This window comes from Dictyostelium purpureum (assembly GCF_000190715.1).
Source record: "Dictyostelium purpureum unplaced genomic scaffold DICPUscaffold_61, whole genome shotgun sequence".
Taxonomy (NCBI): Eukaryota; Evosea; class Eumycetozoa; order Dictyosteliales; family Dictyosteliaceae; genus Dictyostelium; species Dictyostelium purpureum.
The window spans coordinates 30230-50266 of record NW_003519398.1 but is presented as its reverse complement, the minus strand read 5'-3'; the positions used below and the strand labels follow the sequence as shown (position 1 = coordinate 50266).

Here is a 20037-nt window from a genome sequence, read left to right as displayed (position 1 = left end):
ATAACAACGTTGGTGAGTAATTCACCGTGGTACCAGTTGGTCGCCCCCAAAAAAAAAATGAACTATAATTCCTTGCTTTCAATAAAGATCTTTTTTATTGTGAGGTGATAAAAAAATGATTATCATAATATTATTTAAAAAAAAAATAATACAAAAAAAAAAAATGATTGAGATATTTTCGAAAAAAAAAAATGAAAGAGTAAATGTTGTGTTTTAAAAAAAAATATTAATTTTTTTATTCTTTTTTTTTTTTTTTTTTTTTTAGTATTTTGTGTTAAGACACTTTCTGAAATCAATCAACAAATAACTGCAACGATATATGTATATAATAAAAAATACATATGGAGATGTTAGCAATTAATAATAATTAAATAAATTTAATCTATATATATATATATATTTTTTTGTTTTTTTTTCATAAATCTTAATAATAATAATAATTATATAATAAATAAATAATAAAATTCTAAAAATATAGAATCATTTAAAAATTGTATATTCTTTTTTTTTTTTTTTTTTTTTTTTTTTTTTGTAAATAAAAATTATAAATAATAATAATAATAATAATAATAATAATAATAATAATAATAATAATAATAATAATAAATAAATATCAATAGTATAAAATAAATTTAAATCAAAAATTGTATATAAATAGTAAAAGAAAAAATGAACAAAATATCATCGCAGTGCTCAAGGTTTTCACATTTTATAGTAGATCAATATAAATTAAGCAAAAAGGAAATAATAATTCTTTTTAAATGGTCAACTCCATTAATTATTTCAAATTTATTAAATAATGTTTCATTTTTGTTTGTTAATTTAATATTTGTTGTAAGTGTTAAAAAAAATATTTTATTTATGTGGTTTATATTTTATTTTATTTTTTTTTTCAAAAATATTTTAAAAAAAAAAAAAACGCTAAAAAAAGAATCAAAAATTCATTTGCACAGAAAATCATTGGGATTTTATAGATATCTTATTTCAATAAATATCTTTTTTATTTATTTTTTTTTTATTTTGTATTTTTTTATTTTTTATTTTTTATTTTTTATTTTTTATTTTTTATTTTTTATTTTTTTATTTTTTATTTTTTATTTTTTATTTTTTTTTTGTAAACTAAATTTAATTTAATTTAGTTTAATTTAATTTAATTTTTTTAAATAATAATATAAATTTCAAATTATAATTTTCAAAGTAATTAATAATAATTATTTTAAATAACCAATAATATAAAATAATATTATTTTTTATAGGGCAGACAAAATGAAGTTCAAAATGAATTAAGTGCGGCAGCTTTAGCAAATACATGGACCTATTGTACATTAAGTTTAGGTACTGGTTTAGCTAATGCAATGGATACATTGGTATCACAATCATTTGGCGCAAATAATCTACAATTGGTTGGTTTGGTTCTTCAAAGAGCATCAATAGTTAATTGTGTTGCCTTTTTAATTGTAACAGTATTATGGTGTATTACCGAGTATTTCCTTTTGTTGGTGGGACAAGATAAAGATGTTTCACATATGGCATTTCAATATTCCTTATATTTATTACCAGGTCTTTGGTTCCAACTCCAAACCAATATATTTCAAAAATATTTACAATGCCAAGGTATTATGTGGCCCTCAATTGCAGTTGGTGTTATTTTAAATGGTTTTAATGTTTTATTCAACGTTTTGCTAGTAAATGGTTTGGGAAGCTATGGTGGTATGGGTTATAGAGGTGCTGCTTTAGCAACATCAATTTCTGTAAGTAAAAATTTTATTTTCTTTAGAATCTATTTTTATTTTATTTTAGAAAATTTCATTTTTATTAATATCCTCTTATTTTATTTATAAAGAGGGTTATTGCATTTATTTCAATGATTTCTATTTTTGCAATATGGAAACTACACAAGGAAACGTGGTTTGGTCTAAAAAGAGAGGCTTTAAAGGTTCAAGGTTTTAAAGAGTATTTGAAATTAGCAATACCAGCTTCAATTCAGCACGCATCAGAGGCCGTTGGTTTTGAAGTTTTAACAATTTTGGCGGGTCTTATTAGTACAACAGACTTGGATGCACATTCTGTAACGTATAACTTTACTATGTTAACATATCAATTCCCAAGTGGTATTTCTATTGCGGTATCAGTGCGTGTTGGTCAGTTATTAGGCTCAAAAAATGAAGCAATGGCAAAAAGAATTTCTTGGATCGCTTTCTTAATAGCAATTGTTTTTATGGCTATAGTAGCAATTATTCAATATAGTTGCAGACATGGAATAGGTTATATTTACACCAATGACAAAGATGTTGTAGAGATAGTTGCTTCTATTTTACCAATTGCTGCCATCTTTCAAGTATTTGATGGTGGTCAAACTATTTTCCAAGGTGTTGTAAGAGGTATGGGTAGAGTTATTACTGGATCAGTTTGTAATTTCATTGCATTTTATGTTATTGCAATTCCATTAGCGGTCATGTAAGTTTTTTTTTTTTTTAAAAAATATTTTTTATAAATTTATTAACTTTTTTTTTCTATAGATTTGCTTTTCCAGTAGATGTTGGTGTTAAAGGTCTATGGTGGGGATTATGTGTAGGTTTGGTTGTAATTTGTATAGTTTTATGTGTTATTGTTAATAGAGTAGATTGGTCATCAGAGGTTGATAGAGCTGCTGAAAGAACTAAAAGTGGTGTATTTAAAAAAGAAGATATCGAAGGCGCAATAAAAATGGAAACCATCAAAGTTAGTACGACCAATAGTGTGGATTCAACATTTACTCAACACGAAGAATATAATAATAACAATAAGAGTAGTGTTGAAGATGATTCTGAAGAAGATGACATTGATGATGATTATGTAGACTCATCTTCATCTCAAACACCACAACAAAAACAAAAGAAAAAGAAAAAGAAAAGAAATAATTCAACAGAATTTAGACAAGATGTTCCTTCTGTTAATAGATGTCATCCTCAATAGTTATTATAGTTTAGAAAATAATAATACTAACAATAGAAATAAAATATATTTAATTATATAAAAATATAAATTGGTTTTTTCTTTTCCCAAAAACATTTTTTAAATGTTAAATGAAAAAAAACTTATTATCGGTAGCCGATCAATTTTCTATTTACCAGAGGTCTGGAGCTCCAAACCTGTTGTTTCATACGTTTTTTTTCCTTAAACAAACTTTTATTTAATATAAAATTTAAATTATTTTATATATTTTTTAAATTACATTGAGTTTATATATAAATATTTTTAATTATACAAAAAAACTTAATATTTTAAACATAATGGATAAATCATATAATAACACAATCCACGACCACAATTTTACTTTGGATTATTTTTTTTCAAAGGAAAATTTTCTTTGGAATGATATTTTTTATATGTGAGGTTGCATAGAAGAATGTCGTCAAAACTATATAAAAGCACTCGAAGAATTATCAGATGCCATAAAAGGACATATTAGCGTAATTAAATCTTTAAAAAAAAATGAAGAATGGAATCCTCCCTTCTATTTATAGGGAGATGTCAATCCTTTGTAAATGAAGGCAACCCAAATATAATGAATCCCAACATTCAAGATTTTTTTAATGTTAATTTGCTAAACTTAGATTTCCCTTATTTAAATTAAAAATAGACCCAATGAATGCTTTATTTACAAATCAAAAAGCACCTCTGAATGGAGAACTATTATTGGACCCAATTCTCAAAAGGAATATGTTTGTAATGCTTGTGGTTTAAGAGAAAGAAAACTAAATCCAAATAAAAAAAAACCCAATACTATTGATCAAACTTTATAAAATATTTCTTTTTAAAAAAGTGTTTGTTTGTCAAAAACTTAGATCAACCAATTTACTGGGTATGAGGGCAATTTGTTCCAATATTCTAAATTTTCAAGTTAAAAAGTTGTAATTACTTTAAAATGATTTAATATTTTTTTATTAAACCCATTAAAAAAAATTTATATTTAATCATTTAAAATGTTTTTTTTTAAAAGTTCTATTATAATGAGAATATAAATGGATGTGGTTTTTATTTAAAACTTAATTTAGATTTAAATATCATAAAAATAAATGGTTTTTTGTTATTTTTTAATCAAATTAATTCCTTATGAAATTTTATTTTAATCATTATATTTAATTTAAATTATTTTAAAATAATAAGAAATGATTTAAATTAAAAATAGTTCAAATAAAAAATTAAGAAAAGAAAAGAGGTAAAAAGAAATTGAAGGAAAAGATAATTATTTTTTTATTTTAAAATTATCATATTTTATTTTTTTATTTTATTTAATTAAATTCTGAATCAATATACCTATTTTCTTCTTAATGGGTTTGAAATTATGCCAGTGTTTGGGTGGACAATCAAAATCAGAATGAAGTCCTGTCCCTCTTGAAATATTACTTTACATTATGTAACACTCCATATTGTGTCTATAAATATGGATTTCATTTTGTGTTGTAGTGGCGGTGGTGGTGTTGAAATATTATTTTTAAAATAGTTTTGTTGAAATCTTGGTGATTGAAATCTGTTTAATCTATTCTCTATGTCATTTAAAAATCTTAATCTTTCTGAATTATCTATATTTAAATAAGTATTATAGTATGAGTTATACAATTATTTATTCTTATGTTTACTATTTATTTTGCTTTAAAAAAATATTATTATTTTAAAAAAAATATTAAAAAAAAAAAAAAAAAAAAAAAAAAAAAAAAAAAAAAATAATTGATTTAATATAAAAATTATTTTATTTTTTCTTTAATTAAAATTAATAATCTATTTATATTGGGGGATTTAATTATATTAAAAGTAAATAAAATAAAAATAAACAAAAAATTAAAAGCATCTGTATGCTCTTTTATAAAAAGGGTTGATGAATTTTTATCTACATATTGTAAAACCAGATATGGAACCTACTTCAATTGAGAACCTGTTTTTTTCAAAATTAGAAATTTCTTTAAAAGATTAAAGTTTTGCTTTATATAGTTTATTAAAGGATGATCTGTATAAAAGTCAAGTTCCCAATTAAGATTATTTTTCCAAAATTTATTAAAAATAATGTAAAAATAATATATTGTTTATGTTTTTTTTTATTTATTATAATATTTTTTAATTTTATTATATTTTTTTTAATTTTTTTTAAATTGTTTTAAATAAAAAAAAATAGTATATTAAATTTTTTTTTTTTTTTTTTTTTTTTTTTTTAAAATTATTGCTTTAAAAAAAACACATAATTTTTCATGGTATATAACTTTTTTTTTTTTTTACATTTCATTCAACTTCACACATATCATAATAATTATATAATATATATTTTTAAATAATAATATTTGTTTTTATATATATTTTTTGTAAATAGAAAAATGATATATTTTGTTATTATTTTTTTAGTTTTATTCATTTTTTATTGGTTTTTAAAAAAAATCAAGAATAATAAAACTACCAAATACTACTACGCCGATGGAACAGAAAACGACCAAGACTTTTTCTACAATGACGAATTTTATGAAGAATTTCATAAAACTCACAACCCACCACATCTACAATCACAACCAATCACACAATCACAACCACAATCACTAACCCCACAACCACAACCACACCACCACCCACAACCACACCACCACCCACAACCACAACCACACCCATACCCACAACCCCATCCAAACCCACAACCAACAACCAACTACCAACAACCACTACCAAAACCTCCTGCATCAACACCTAATAATAAAAAACAATTGGAAAATTTTCAAGAATATCAACTACTTCAACAACAACAACAACAACATCAACAGCAACAACAACAAAGACCACCACAACAACAACCACAACAACAACAACCACCACAACAACCACCACAACAACAAAAACAAGAACATAAGAATATTGACTCGGGTGCAGTCACTATTCCAAAACCATCACCACAACCTGGACTTCAAGCTATAAGACGTTTAAATGAACGTTTGGAGCTCTACCAATTAGAGAATAGTAGAGACATCCCAGGAGATGGTAATTGTCAGATGCATGCCTTATCTGACCAACTTTATGGCAACTTGAACCATAGTGCCGAGATAAGAAGAGTCATTGCCACATGGCTCATAAGTAATAAAAATTTCACCCTCCCAAATGGTGCAAAACTACACCAATTTGCAAATACCAATAATTGGAATAGATATTGTAACCATATGGCAAGAGAAGGTACTTGGGGTGACCATTTAACACTAATTGCTGCTGCTGAAATTTTAAAGTCAAAGATAACAGTTATTTCATCATGTGAATCTGATAGCAGCTCTTTCATTGAAATTCTTCCAAGTTCAATTGAAAATTATAGAGCAATTATATTATCTCATCATGACAAACACTATGGTTCTTTGCGCCAAATGCTTTAAATAATATAAAAGGTGCAATTAAATTCTACATTATAATTTAACTCTAAAGGTAAATAGTTATTTTCTCTTTTTTTTTTTATCTTTTAATTTTTTAATAATTTATTAATTCATTTTTTTAATACAACAGATTTCAAAGTTATACTATGTATTGACATTTGTCTATTATATTTCGGTATTAGCTGTACGGCTAATCAATAATTTATAGACTGAAATGGTATGTAAAATAATATTATTTTTACAAATTATTTTTAAACATATATTAATAATTTATTTATTTAATAATTAGGTTCAATAAAGAATATTTAAAAATGGAACTGGTAAGCAGCATCTGAAAAGCAATTGCCCAAACGTATTTAAAACTTTTAGCAAATTCAATTTAAGGTCAAAATGATGGTTCAAGCAATATGTAAAATGGTGGCCAAATGGTGGTCCAAGCAATATTTCAAATAGTGGTTCTAATGGTGGCACAAGAAATATTTCAAGTAGTTGTTAAAATGGGGTCTAAGCAATATTTCAAGTATTTGTTAAAATGGGGTCTAAGCAATATTTCAAATAGTGGTTCAAATGGTTGTCCAAGCAATATTTCAAGTAGTGGTTCAATTGGTCAAATATTTATTCAAGTGGTATTTTGCGTAGTGATTCAAATGGTGGTCAGAGCAATATTTTAAGTAGTAGTTCAACTGTCAGCCCAAGAAATGCCTCATGTAGTGATTTAAATGGTGGTCCCAATAATGGCTCAAATAGTCTTTAAAATGGTCGAATGTAATTCAAATGCCCAAGCAATTTTTCAAAAAGTAGGGTTCAAGCAGTTGTATAAATATTGAATCAAATGTGGTTGGTTCAAACAGTGGCTGTAATTTTGTTTCAAGTATTGTTTCAAATAGTGATTTAGGTAGAGAATTAAATGCAGTTTCAAGTGGTGCCACATCTAATAATGATTCATGTGGTACTTCAAGTGTTAAATATAGAATTGTAGGCGTCCAAACAATTTAAATGATATCCATTTAGCAAGTATTAAATCAAATCAGATAAACAACCTAAAATAAAAAAAGTTAAAGACTTAGGGAAGTGAATTGAGATATCTTATTTTAAAAATTAATTACCAGAAAGATCAGAATTAGTTAATTTATTTCAAGTGCTGGTAATACACAACCTTTTCTAGAATTGAAGAATAATATTTAGTTTCCATAGATTTATAAGAAGCCGACACCCTGTTGCTATTTCCTTTATCGTAGAAATCGTAACTTAGGTATGGTATTTAAAATTTTAATTAATATTAAACTATATATTAATAATCTTTTTATTTCATTTTTTCTTTAAATACTGTATTAATTAATCACCCAACAATGCAGTCTAGTCGATTTATTGTGCCAATCTCAGATTTCATATTGTTTTACACAACACAGTAAATACAGATAAATAGTTCAAACAAATGACAAATCAATCATAAGAATCTTTTACACCAGGTAGTGAATCATTTTTTTGGTTAAAGGTTGAAGTACCGAATTCTCTTCATCAAGCTGTGTATAATCTCTGTTTAAAATAGTAAAATCTATTGATTCCGATAGTGTACAATCATATTTCAACTAATCAAGTCAGCACTAATCAATCTTATCAACTATTTTATGAATATCATTAATTCGCTCTGGCCAAGCAAATATGATAGAAATAAAATAGTTTTAAGAAAAAAAGGTAATGCTACAGTGTTCGTAACTATTGATCAAATTAGGGAATATCAAAACCCACCACTTCAAAAAGTCCATTAAACTTAATGTTCATTCCCCATCGAAACAACCACAGCAACTATTTATTGATTTAATCCAACTTATTATTATGAAAACCTCTCCCATTAACTGTTAAAAAAGATCCAGGCACAATTAGATGAATCGATATTTTTATAAACCAAATTAATTAATTAATTTAAATATTTATAATAAAATATTAGAAAATTTTAAATTATTGTATTAAATAATTTAAAAGAGGTCAGATTTTCCAATTAAAAAGAAAAAAAAGAAAATAAAAAATAAAAATCATTTCTTTAATTTAAAAGTTTATTTTCTATTTTTTTATAATTTATTTTCTTCAGATATTTTATTTTGTTGTGTATTATTTTCATAGTTTTAGATAAGATTTAATTATAAAACTATTTAATTATTCAAATAATATTTTTTAATAAATTATAAAAAATAAATAAATCAAAAATTAAAAAAAAAAAAAAAAAAAAAAAAAAGAAATGATTAAGTAAAAATATAAATAAAAGAATAACAAATAAACAACTTATATATATACTTAATCATTTATTAGTAAAAAAAAGTATAAAAAAAAACAACTAATAAATAATTATATTATGTGTAATGAAAATCTAGTTTCATTAAATTTTAGATATTAAATTTTTATTTATACATTATTTTTATTTCATCAATAAATTTCAAGTTAACTTTCCCATCATTCTATCGGTTTGGGAAAATGGTAGTTCCTATTTTATTTAGAATTTGTCTTGTTACTTATAGCCCAAGAGGGTACCTAATCTCCCCATACTTGTTTAAGATGGAATAATAAATATTGAATTAATAGGTAATATTTAATATTTAAATAAGAACCCCTAGAATAATATTACAAGATATTGGTTTATTTGTTAAAAATTAAAATAAAAAAAATAAAAAAAAATAAAAAAAATATTGTCAATATTTTAGAGATTAAAAATAAAATAAAGAAATAAGTTACAAAAATTAATAAAATCTTTTTATTATTAAATTTAAATAATTTTTTTGATCAAAAAAATAAGATGGATTTGAATTGAAATTCAATTCAACTAGTTTTTTAAAATATTTTAATCGATTTAAAAATCCATTCTGTATGATTACTTTTGACTGGGAGAGTCTGTGCTAAACCCTAATTTATAACCTTTCCCAGAACTGCAGTTCTCTAACTATTTGAATTACTCTGTAAACACTATGATTATTAACTATTTTAACTTGATTAAAATAAATAATTATGTATGAAGTTTATCGATATTTCATCTGCACCATAATTTTTTGGATCGATTGCAAATTTTTGAAATTCTTCAAAACGCCAAATTGTTAATTTACCACTACCATCATCAATCATTACCTCTTCTTTTTCTGGTTTGGGTTTATGCATTGTAGCGACATCAATTTTCTCTTGTTTCTTTGCAGATGCAGTATTAACACCGACTGGGGCTTGTTGCATAGCAATTGGTAATGATCCACCCCAATCTGAAAAACTTTCTTTAAATACCAATAAATTTTCTATATATAATTTTTTTTATTTTGATAAAAATTTTACCCAAAGCAAAAAGACAGTCACCCAGTAGCCACACGGAAATCGGCAAATGACATTTCTTTTTTTTTTATTTGCATATTTTAAATTTTTTCTTTTTTTTTGAGTCTTTAATTAATAAAACGGGTGTTATTGAGATAAAATACCGAAAAAATAGGTTTTTTAATTTTTATTTTTTTTTATTTTTTATTTTTTAATTTTTATTTTTTTTCCACCCAAATTTAAAAATTTTTTTTTTCCCAAATTTTTTTTTTATCAAAAAGACAACAATTGTTTATTTATATTGTTTTTTTTTATATAAAATTTATATTTTTTTAATTTTTTTAATTTTTTTTTCCAAAAACAGTTTATAAAATATAATAATGGTTCATCACGGCGGTCATCATGGAGGTCATCATCACCATCACGGTGGTCATCATCACCATCACAGTGATCATCATCACCATCACCATGGACATCATCACCATCACCATGGTAGTGGACATTATAATAACTCTACTACTATTTTTACAACTCCTACAGTTGTCACAACTCCAATTATTTCTACCACACCGGTTATTGGTCGTCCAGTAATTGTTACAACTCCTTTAATCAGCACACACACTGTTAGAACCACCTCTTATTCACATAAATCGTTAACTGTTGCATATATTTTATGGTTTTTCTTTGGACTCTTAGGTAAGAAGACAATTAGTTTTTTTTAAAAGTTTAAATAACATTTATACTAATAAAAATTCTCTTTAAAAAAAGGTTTTCACCGTCTTTATTTAAATAAGATTGGCACATTCTTTTTATATTTCTTCACTGCTGGTGTATTTGGCATTGGATGGCTTTATGATTTATTTGCTTTACCATCATTAGTAAGACATCACAATGAATGTGCTTTTTCATCATCAACATTTGGTGCACCACAACCAGTCATTTATGAATCCCAAACTGAACCAACACCACCATATGAACCATAATTTATAATAAATAATACTAATAATAATATATGGATAATAATATCATGAATACCAACAATAAAAATAAAAAACTTTCTGTAAATTAAACCCATTTGTAATTGGTAAAAAAAAATGTAAAATAAAATAATTTCTGTTTTGGTAAAAAAAAAAAATATTTATTTAATTTAATCTTTATTGTAATTAATTGAGATGAAGTTAAAAGTATTTGGTTTGTTAGAAAAAAAAATAAAATAGTTTTAGATCTTTTTTCATTTTTATAAATTTATATTTTATTATTTAAAAATTTAATTTAAATTAATTTCTTTTGTTTAAAGTATTTTTTGAGATATGAGATTTGGAAAAATGCACTTGCAATTAAAACAAAGAAACAAAAGATTGATAAATTTGCAACTCTTGAATTGGTTGATTCGTTAGTATTTCTCATAGTTTCTTCTCTATTTTTCATATATAAAATTTCAGTTTTGATTGCATCAACAACATCTTCAATTTTTTTAAGTTCAATTTCTGATGGTTTTAATTGACCTTTGGTGATAACATCTGAATAATCGTTTGCTTCAACTCCAGTTTTAATCGATAATGAAACAGTTCTGCTTAATGGCATAGCTTGAGCGCCTATAGAAAATAATTAATTATATTAATTATTATTAATTAAATGTTATTATTATTATTATTATTTATTATTTATTATTAATTATTAATTATTGGTTTTTAAAAGTTTAATTTTTAAAAATTTTATTGATTATTTACCTGGTCTGTAGTTATCTAAGAAACAGAATGAATAGTCACCTGGTTCTTGAGCATTAAAAGCAATAACACCTTTAGTAGCATCATGGTTAACTGAAATCATATCACCAGTTGGACCACGTACCTATAATATTATAAAACTATGATTAAAATTTATATATTATTTTTAAAAATTATAAACTACATTTACTTACATAAAATTTCATTTGCATGCTTGACATAACAACTTCATATGGGAAAGCCATGTTTCTTGATAATTTATCTGAAACTTCAAAATTGCCATTGACTAAAGTATCTTGTCTAAACTCTTCTACAATACATTTTTCATCAGCTGCTCTAACTTCAAACATAATTGAATATGCTGATTGAACTAAAAATAATAATGATAAAACAATAAATATTTTATTCATTTTTTAAATATATATAATCCACAATTAAAAATGGTGATGATAAAAAAAAAAAATAAAAAAAAATTTAAAAAAAAATTAAAAAAAAATTAAAAATTTGAAAAAAAAAAAAATAAAAAAAGAAAAAATTAAAAAATAAAAAAAAAAAATTGAAAGGTGTAATCAAATATTAAAGTTCAATATTTTATTTTTTTTAACTGTTGATTGATTGTTGATTTTTAATCTGTGAATCATATAGAGCATGATATAGCATATGTACTTGATGCTCCAAACCTCTAACTCTAGCAACATCGACCATTCTTTCGTCAGTTATTAAATCATGACCACATTCCAAAATCTGAACGATGCCACTGATATAAATTTCAGATGCAATCCTAGCGGCTTCACGACGTGCCAACTCTCTTATTAAATCTTGCTTGGTATGGTAATGGTCTTTAATTCTTTGGCTACAAGATTGGAATAAAGGATGAAGTTTGAAATAATCTGAATAAAAACCCTCTCTTGTTTGATGATAAATTCTTTCCAATTCGACATCCCATTTTGACAAATCTCTTTCAATAGTATTGGTTGCTTCGTATAGACGAGTGACTTCATTGCAAACTGAAACAAATCTATCTCGTAATTCTCTTACACTTCGTTTCTCTATATTTAAAAATGCAATTGCTGCTTCGATCTTTCTTTTTCTCTTTTCTAATTCTTCCAATTGTTTTGTTTCTTTTGATTTGATTTTACGTTTTTTTACAATGGATTCGGCGGTTTCATCAATTGTTAGTTTTTGATTCATTAGCTCTTGAAGAAAATTTAAAATTGTTGAGCTTACTGATTCACAATCTACAACTATTTTTTCATTTTGCTTTAATTCTAAATTTACTTGTTTTTTTGTTATCCTTTTTTCAATTAGTTGATGAATTTCAGTTGAAAGACTGTGAAGGTGTGATGTTAACAATACTCTGTTTTTAAATTGAATTCTTTCAATTCTATATTTAGCTGTTGCCAATACTTCAGATATCTTTTGATTAATATCCTCTTCATTTAATAAATTACCAATATTTAAATTTAAATTATTTGCTAAATTATTTAATTGATCTTTTTTATTTAAAATTGGTGAATTATTATTATTATTATTATTTAGTTGTTGATTATATGATGATGATGAAGAGGATGTTGGTGAAGTTTTAAATTGATTTAATAGTGGTAGTGATCCACTTGATGTTAAAATTGGAACATTATTTGGTGAATTAATTGATATTAAATTATTACAGCTATTATTCTTACCAATTGGAGGCTTATTTGTTGTTGGTGAGGATGGTAGGTTATTATTTTGTTGTTGCTGTTGCTGTTGCTGTTGTTGTTGAAGTTGTTGAAATGTTGGGCTAGTTTTTTTGTTACTATTATTAGTTTTATTTTGATTTGTATTACTACTATTATTAATACCATTGGTTGGATTGTTATTTGATATTTGATTGGGATTTTTCAACATTGAAATTTTCTTTTTTTTTAGTTCCAAGTTTGCCTTCATTTCATTTAACTGTTCGTCTAATGATTGTATTTGTTGAGTTTGATCCCTCATTTCTTGTTTCACCTTTTGATAGTCTTGAATGATGGCCATTATTTTTTCTTTTTCAATAGATATTTGATTTTCATTTAAAGTATTATTTCCACCCATTAGTGAAGATGTTGAAGATGATGTTGGTATGGTTGGTGAACTATGATTACTATTATTATCACAGTCAAATGAATTTATATTATTACTATTATTATTATTATTATTATTATTATTATTATTATTATTATCAAAACCATTATTAATATTATTTTTATAATTGATTTTGGTTTTTTCATTATTAATATTGTTAGGTTTATTATCAAACTTTTTAATTATTTTATTATGCTCATTATTATTATTATTATTATTATTATTATTATTATTATTACTATTATTTATATTATTATTATTATTATTATTCATATAACTTGGTTTAAAATTTTTATTATTTTCATTATTTTCATTTGAAAGTTTTAGTTTATCCTCAATTTCCTGTAAAACTTGTTCTGATGTCAAATAGTTGATTGTTGGTGATCCTGCACCATTTAAGGAGGTAACACTAATAGCCCTTGATAAACACCTTTCACCACTATTGTTTAATGCTGCCAAAAGTGGACTTTTTGCTAAAATATTATTTTTTTCTTTTTTTAACAAAATATGTTGTTTTATCATCCAATCATCATCATAGTCATGGTCATTATTTATTGTTGCTTCTTTTATATTTTCATTATTAACACTTTGTTGATGTTGTTGCGGAGACTGTTGTGGTTCACATTGTTGTTGCTCTTCAGTATATAAACCAATTATTTCTCTACTGAGCGGCCCAATTACAGATTTTCTTAATACCTCTCTTAAATCTGTTATTTCGTCAATTAGTTGATTACTTTTGATGTCATTTTTGTGAAATGGGTTATTGATTCCAACATTTGAAACAGATGATGCCACACTGCTAACTGTTGAGTGGGTTATAAAACTTGTTGGTGTATTGTTTTCATTATTGCTATTTATATTTAAAAATTCTTTTGATTTGTTTAAATTATCAAATTTCTATAAAAATAAAGAAAAAATTAATAAATATTTTTTTTTTAATATTTCTATATTTTATTTTCTTTATTATTTTTATTAACTATTATTTATAAATAGTTACCTTCATTTTATTTTTTTTATAAATAAAACAAAATTACAATACGATATTTTTGAAGAAAAAAATTAATATATATTAATAATAAAAAAAAAATAAAATAAAATAAATAAAAAAAAAATAAAAAAAAAAACAAATAAAAATAGTTATTATCTATTTATTATTTTATTTATAAAATATTGATATTGTTTTTTAACACACACACACACATATTATCACAAACCATTTTAAAATTATTAAAATAGATTTGTTTTTTCAAAAAAATTTATATGTAATTTATATTTACTTTTTAAAAAATAATTTTAGTATTTTGTGATTTCACATTATTTTCTTTTTTTAAACAAATAGATATTTAATGTGATTTTTTTAACAATTTATTTAAATAAAAAAAAATAAAATGATTGGGATAAACTTTTTAAAAAAATTTTACCCAAGAATAGTAATTTTAAATAAAAAATAACAGTGAAAAAGAAATTATAAAAACAAATAAAAAATAAATAAAAAAAAAATAAAAAAATAAAAATTGAGAAATTTAAAAAAAAAAATATTTTATTTTTATTTTATTTTTTCAAACTTTTTTTTTTTTTTTTAATTGTGTATAAATAATTTTTCTTTTTTTTTTTTTTTTTTTTTTTTTAAACATCACATTAAATGTGAAATAATATTATTTTATGAAAAGTGCTTTAGTTTGTGACATTAATAATAATTCTTCTTTAACAATTACAACTAACACTTCAAAAAATGAACAAAATAGTAATAATAATGCTTCAATAAATGATCTCAATACAGAAATGGATTGTGTAGAATATTCAGTTTGTGCAATGTTTTCAATATATTATCCAATGATTCAAAATTTTAATAATTTTAATCTTAATGATAATAATAAAGAACAAATAAATAATAATAATAATAATCAGCAACAACAACAACAACAACAACAACAAAATTATAATATTATTGATACTAATAGTTGCATACCAAAAATTACTGCCCCAATTTCATGGAGTGAAATCACAGAGTCGGAATCATACTACTCGACGTCACCATCTTCCTCAGTATATTCATTTTCAGAAGATGACATTAGTGGGAATACTCAAGAAACAAATAAAAATAAAAATAATAAGAACCTTGTCAAAAAACAAGTAAATAACAGTTGCAAAACAAAAAAAGTTTTTGTTGGTGGTATAACATTCAACGACATCGAAAATGATGAAAATTTAAAAAAACTTAGAATTCAAAAAATTGTTCATTTATTTCAATCATTTGGTATGGTTTCAAAAACAAACTTTCATTGGAACAAAGGGTAATTATTTTTAATTTTTAAAAATAAAAAAAAAAGATTTATTAATAAAATTATTTATTTAGTTTCTTTTTTATAATATATTCAAATAGCAAAGTTGCTCAAACAGTTGTACAATCTTTTTCAAGTTTTAAAAAGAAACAAAAATATATTGACACTATTAAAGACCAGTTGTTAAAAGAATTTAAAGATATTAAAGCTACTCCAAACCCAAATTTTTATGTTAGGTTTCCATCAAATAATAAATAAATTATTTTAGATGATATCATCCTTTTTTTTTTTTTTATTCTACTTTTAATTATTTTTACTTTATATAATTCCACTTTTTTTTTTTTTTTTTTTTTTTTTTTTTTTTTTTTTGGGGGTAAAAAATAAATAAATTTATAAACTGTTAATATTATTCTTTAATGAATCAAAAAATTTTATTTTACTTTAATATTAATATATTAGCATAAACATATAAAAATATTGATTTCCATAAAAAAAAAAAATAAAAAAAAAATTTTATAAAAAAAAATTTTAAAAAAAAAAATATTTCCATTTTTTTTTAAAATTTTTTCATTTTATTATTTATTCCAAACACCAAAGACATTATATATTTTCAAAAAATGATAAAGAATATCGAATTAGGCGATTTAACCGATAAAAACATTGGACAATTAGCTTTGTTAAATAATACAACATTACCAGTAAATTATGAAGAAAAATTCTATCAAAAACTTTTAACCAATGGCTTTATCACAAAATTAGGTAGGATCTATTTATAAAAGAAGAAAATGAGATAAACGGAAAAAAAAAAAAGAAAAAAGAAATCAAAATTATTAATTTAAAATATATTTATCATTTAGCATTTTTTAATGATGTTATGGTTGGTGCAGTTAGTTGCAGAATCGATCCACCAAAAGAAGGTGAAACTTTTTCATCATTATATATTATGACATTTAGTGTTTTAGCACCCCTATAGAAATTTTGGTATTGGCCGTAAATTATTAGAATATGTCGAAGATTTATGCAACAAAGAAAAATATGAAAAGATTTCTTTACACGTTCAAATTGGTTCAGATGCTATTGAATTTTATAAGAAATTTAATTTCAAAGAAGAAGGTTTAATTAAAAATTACTATCGTAATATTGAACCAACTGATTGTTATTTAATGTCAAAACCAGTTCAAATATCAGCCTAAAATTTGGTCAAAAAAAATAATAAAATCAAATGTAAAAATTCAAATAGTTCTATTTAATTCATTTTAAAAATAGAATTATAAATCACATAAAACCAATATTTTCTTTTTCTTTTTTTCTTTTTTTTATTTTCTTTTTTTATTTTTCTTTTTTTATTTTTTTTTTTTTTAATTTTTTTTAATTTTTTTTTAATTTTTTTTTAAAAATTTTTTTTAAATTTTTTTTTCATTGTTTTTGAAACGATCAAATAACCGTTACAAATTGTATAATTTTTTTTTTTTCTTTAAATAAATAAATACATATATATATATATAAATAAAAATGTCATCAATTCTTTTTGAAGATACCTTTGAAGTTAAAGAAATTGATCCAGATGGAAAAAAATTCGATAGAAGTATGTAATTTTATCATCTTTTTTAAATAATCCCAAATTTATTAATTTTTAATAATATTTTTCAGCTTCAAGATTTGTTTGTTATAGTGAAAATTACGAAATGGATTTACAAATTGATATTGCAACACATATTTACCCATTGGGTCACGAAAGATTCAAATTACTTTTAGCATCATCATTAAATTTAGATGGCTCAGCCGACACTGGTTCATATGACACAAATAAACCATCTTTAGCAGATAAATATGAATATGTTATGTATGGTAAAGTTTTTAAATATCAAAAAGAAAATTCATCATCAAAAGTGTAAGTAGATTAGATTTAAATTAATTTTAATTAAATTAAATTATAATTATATTAATTTTTTTTTTTTTAGTTCTGTTTTTGCATCATTTGGTGGATTATTAATGCTTCTTCAAGGTGACCCAAGATATTTACCAGGTATCGAGTTAGATGCTCGTATTTATTTATTAATAAAGAAAGCTTAGATTTAATTAATCTAAGAATTTAAAAAAAAAAAAAAAAAAAAAAAAAAAAAAAGTTTTTTTTAAAATTATTTTATTGAAAAAGATTATTACTCCAAATTTTTTCTAAAAAACTTTCTTTGTTATTTTCTTCTTGATTATTATTATTATTATTATTATTATTATTATTATTATTATTATTATTATTATTATTATTATTATTATTATTTTCTTTGTTTATTGTTGTTGTTAATGGTATTGTTGTATTTAAATTTTTTTCATCATTTATTTCATTTGGTGTAACTAAAGTTATTTTATTTGGATTTTTATTTTCAAATTCTTTTTCTCTTTGATGTTGTTGTTGCATATTAAATTCTTTTTCAAATTCTTTTATACCTTTATCTAATTGATCTTCAATATCTTTTTCAAATTCATCATTATTATTTAAAATTATTATATCATCCTTTTCAATATTTGCAAATGGATTAATTGAATTTAAGTTTTCAATACATAGTTGGAAACCCATTTCATATTTATCAGGCATATGATCTGATAATAAAGTATTTGAAATAATAATTTCTTTAAAGAATGAGGGATTTGATTCTTCCATTACATAATTGATACTTTCGCCAGGTTTATAAATTCTATAAACTTTACCAGGTGGTAACATTGATTGATCGGTTAGTTTTAATTCTTCATATTTTAATTTGATATCTCTTTTATATTTTAAAAAACTTTCCATCTTTTGAGTTAAACCATCACCTAATTGATTACCTGCTGAAATGGTTTGAAGAATTAAGTTGAAAACACTATCATTTTGTTCCAATATAGAGCAAACTAAAGTTTTTAAATGTTCTAACGACGCATAACATAAAACGAGGTACAATGTCATCATTGAATACGAATGTATCAATGAGAGATCTATATTCGATGGAGAGTGCTATTTCTGATGATGTAACGCATGGTGTTGCAAATGAATAGCAATGGATTGGTATTTCTGGATAGTTGTTTTTGAAGAGAATTGAAAATAGGGAGGCAACACCGGCACCTAAACTATGACCAACAATAATTACACCATAACCTTCATGTTTCTTTAAATTCTCTAAAATGATTGGAGTCAGTTCACTAAACTTTTTTTGAGCACATCTTAACATACCAGTATGAGCCTTTCCGTCTAAAAATGGAGTTTGGTTTGCGACTAAATCTGTTAAAACATCACGTGCACTAAATGTACCACGGATAGATAGGACAACGGATTTGTTTTTATGGTCGAAACAAATAAAATGACCAGGATCATAATTTGTACTTGTCCATTTTGTTAGAATAATATCTTCCTTTGAAATACCAGTATATTCACAAAGAACTTTTTCATTTAAATTATCACCCTTTGCTACACCCTGAGCTACACCTTTTGCTTTTTTGCTATATAAATAACCATATACATATTGCCAACCAAATGTAGCACTTGCAAATTTCATATAATAGTTTGCTCTATCTAGAAATGTTTTATCTTGAACAAATGATCCAGTTGTAATATGTGAGTTTGAATAGTAGCTATCCAATAAAGATAATCCTAACATAATTTGAAGTTTGCTATATTTTACATCTTTAAATAATTGATTTAATAATGAATTTACATGACCTAATGCCTCTTCACTATATAAAATAAAAAATTTATAATTTTAGTATTTTATAGTTGTAAACATATAAAATAGAATATTATAATAGTTACGTTTCTTCTGATATAATTGAGTATTTTATAAAATTATTAATATATGAAAATGTATTTGCAGCCTTTGAAAAAAAATTTGTAACAGTTCCATTGGTTGTTGATGATGTTGTTTTTGTAGTTGTTGTGGTAGTTGTAGTTGTTGTTGTAGTATTACTATTTGGAGAGTCTAATAAACCTTTTCGTTCCTCTTCTTCAAAATCATCAATCGAAACATATGGTGGTTCAATTTTAACGAAATCATTTAAATCTTCTATATATCTTTTTGTTAATTGAAAATCATCATTTGTTTTGCCACTATAGTTAAATTCTTCTTTTTTAATTTCTAAATCATCCATAACTTCATTATTATCTATATTGTCAACTTCTATTCTAATATTATTATTATATTCTATATTGTTACTATCTATATTATTATTATTATTATTATTATTATTATTATTATTATTATTATTATTATTATTATTATTATTATTATTATTATTATC

General features: G+C 23.1%; 10 protein-coding genes across 10 annotated transcripts in view; 6 read left to right on the top strand and 4 right to left on the bottom strand.

Annotated features, from left to right (window-relative positions):
• Positions 1-669: 669 nt before the first annotated feature.
• On the top strand, positions 670-5934 carry DICPUDRAFT_54031 (uncharacterized protein; the record flags this gene model as incomplete). Its single annotated transcript, XM_003286069.1, has 5 exons — positions 670-834; positions 1257-1751; positions 1844-2457; positions 2520-2922; positions 5743-5934. 5 exons carry the CDS (start codon positions 670-672, stop codon positions 5932-5934), a joined length of 1869 nt encoding a protein of 622 aa, XP_003286117.1.
• Positions 5935-6871: 937 nt separating this feature from the next.
• On the top strand, positions 6872-7370 carry DICPUDRAFT_77003 (uncharacterized protein; the record flags this gene model as incomplete). Its single annotated transcript, XM_003286068.1, has 2 exons — positions 6872-7000; positions 7176-7370. 2 exons carry the CDS (start codon positions 6872-6874, stop codon positions 7368-7370), a joined length of 324 nt encoding a protein of 107 aa, XP_003286116.1.
• A 1986-nt stretch (positions 7371-9356) lies between these two features.
• DICPUDRAFT_77002 (uncharacterized protein) lies at positions 9357-9736 on the bottom strand (the record flags this gene model as incomplete). The annotated part of the gene is made up of 2 exons (XM_003286047.1): positions 9357-9646; positions 9718-9736. 2 exons carry the CDS (start codon positions 9734-9736, stop codon positions 9357-9359), a joined length of 309 nt encoding a protein of 102 aa, XP_003286095.1.
• Positions 9737-10039: 303 nt separating this feature from the next.
• DICPUDRAFT_150040 (uncharacterized protein) lies at positions 10040-10642 on the top strand (the record flags this gene model as incomplete). Its single annotated transcript, XM_003286067.1, has 2 exons — positions 10040-10355; positions 10428-10642. 2 exons carry the CDS (start codon positions 10040-10042, stop codon positions 10640-10642), a joined length of 531 nt encoding a protein of 176 aa, XP_003286115.1.
• Positions 10643-10891: 249 nt separating this feature from the next.
• DICPUDRAFT_94091 (uncharacterized protein) lies at positions 10892-11808 on the bottom strand. Its single transcript, XM_003286046.1, has 3 exons — positions 11581-11808; positions 11390-11510; positions 10892-11254 (listed from the first exon to the last, which is right to left on the bottom strand). The coding sequence occupies exons 1-3, from the start codon at positions 11794-11796 to the stop codon at positions 10932-10934; spliced, it is 660 nt and encodes a 219-aa protein (XP_003286094.1). The 5' UTR covers positions 11797-11808; the 3' UTR covers positions 10892-10931.
• Positions 11809-11986: 178 nt separating this feature from the next.
• On the bottom strand, positions 11987-14706 carry DICPUDRAFT_150038 (uncharacterized protein; the record flags this gene model as incomplete). Its single annotated transcript, XM_003286045.1, has 2 exons — positions 11987-14386; positions 14686-14706. 2 exons carry the CDS (start codon positions 14704-14706, stop codon positions 11987-11989), a joined length of 2421 nt encoding a protein of 806 aa, XP_003286093.1.
• A 445-nt stretch (positions 14707-15151) lies between these two features.
• On the top strand, positions 15152-16029 carry DICPUDRAFT_150037 (uncharacterized protein; the record flags this gene model as incomplete). Its single annotated transcript, XM_003286066.1, has 2 exons — positions 15152-15783; positions 15846-16029. The coding sequence occupies 2 exons, from the start codon at positions 15152-15154 to the stop codon at positions 16027-16029; spliced, it is 816 nt and encodes a 271-aa protein (XP_003286114.1).
• Positions 16030-16388: 359 nt separating this feature from the next.
• Positions 16389-16964, top strand: DICPUDRAFT_76997 (uncharacterized protein; the record flags this gene model as incomplete). Its single annotated transcript, XM_003286065.1, has 3 exons — positions 16389-16530; positions 16629-16688; positions 16774-16964. 3 exons carry the CDS (start codon positions 16389-16391, stop codon positions 16962-16964), a joined length of 393 nt encoding a protein of 130 aa, XP_003286113.1.
• Positions 16965-17283: 319 nt separating this feature from the next.
• On the top strand, positions 17284-17844 carry DICPUDRAFT_30399 (RNA polymerase II core subunit; the record flags this gene model as incomplete). Its single annotated transcript, XM_003286064.1, has 3 exons — positions 17284-17356; positions 17422-17662; positions 17733-17844. The coding sequence occupies 3 exons, from the start codon at positions 17284-17286 to the stop codon at positions 17842-17844; spliced, it is 426 nt and encodes a 141-aa protein (XP_003286112.1).
• Positions 17845-17905: 61 nt separating this feature from the next.
• Positions 17906-20037, bottom strand: part of DICPUDRAFT_97274 (uncharacterized protein) — a gene marked incomplete at its 5' end in the record, with an annotated part of 2439 nt that continues 307 nt past the window's right edge. The window contains 3 exons of the mRNA XM_003286044.1: positions 17906-18657; positions 18698-19476; positions 19553-19955. Coding sequence (XP_003286092.1) covers positions 17915-18657; positions 18698-19476; positions 19553-19955 — 1925 coding nt within the window. The 3' untranslated portion in view covers positions 17906-17914. The remainder of the gene's footprint in view (positions 18658-18697; positions 19477-19552; positions 19956-20037) is intronic.

Coding starts and splice junctions, on each gene's coding strand:
- DICPUDRAFT_94091 (XM_003286046.1), bottom strand. CDS start 11,796: ATGAATAAAATATTTATTGTTTTATCATTATTATTTTTAGTTCAATCA. Junction 11,511..11,580: donor GCATGCAAATGAAATTTTAT/GTAAGTAAATGT, acceptor ATAATATTATAG/GTACGTGGTCCAACTGGTGA. Junction 11,255..11,389: donor CTTAGATAACTACAGACCAG/GTAAATAATCAA, acceptor TATTTTCTATAG/GCGCTCAAGCTATGCCATTA.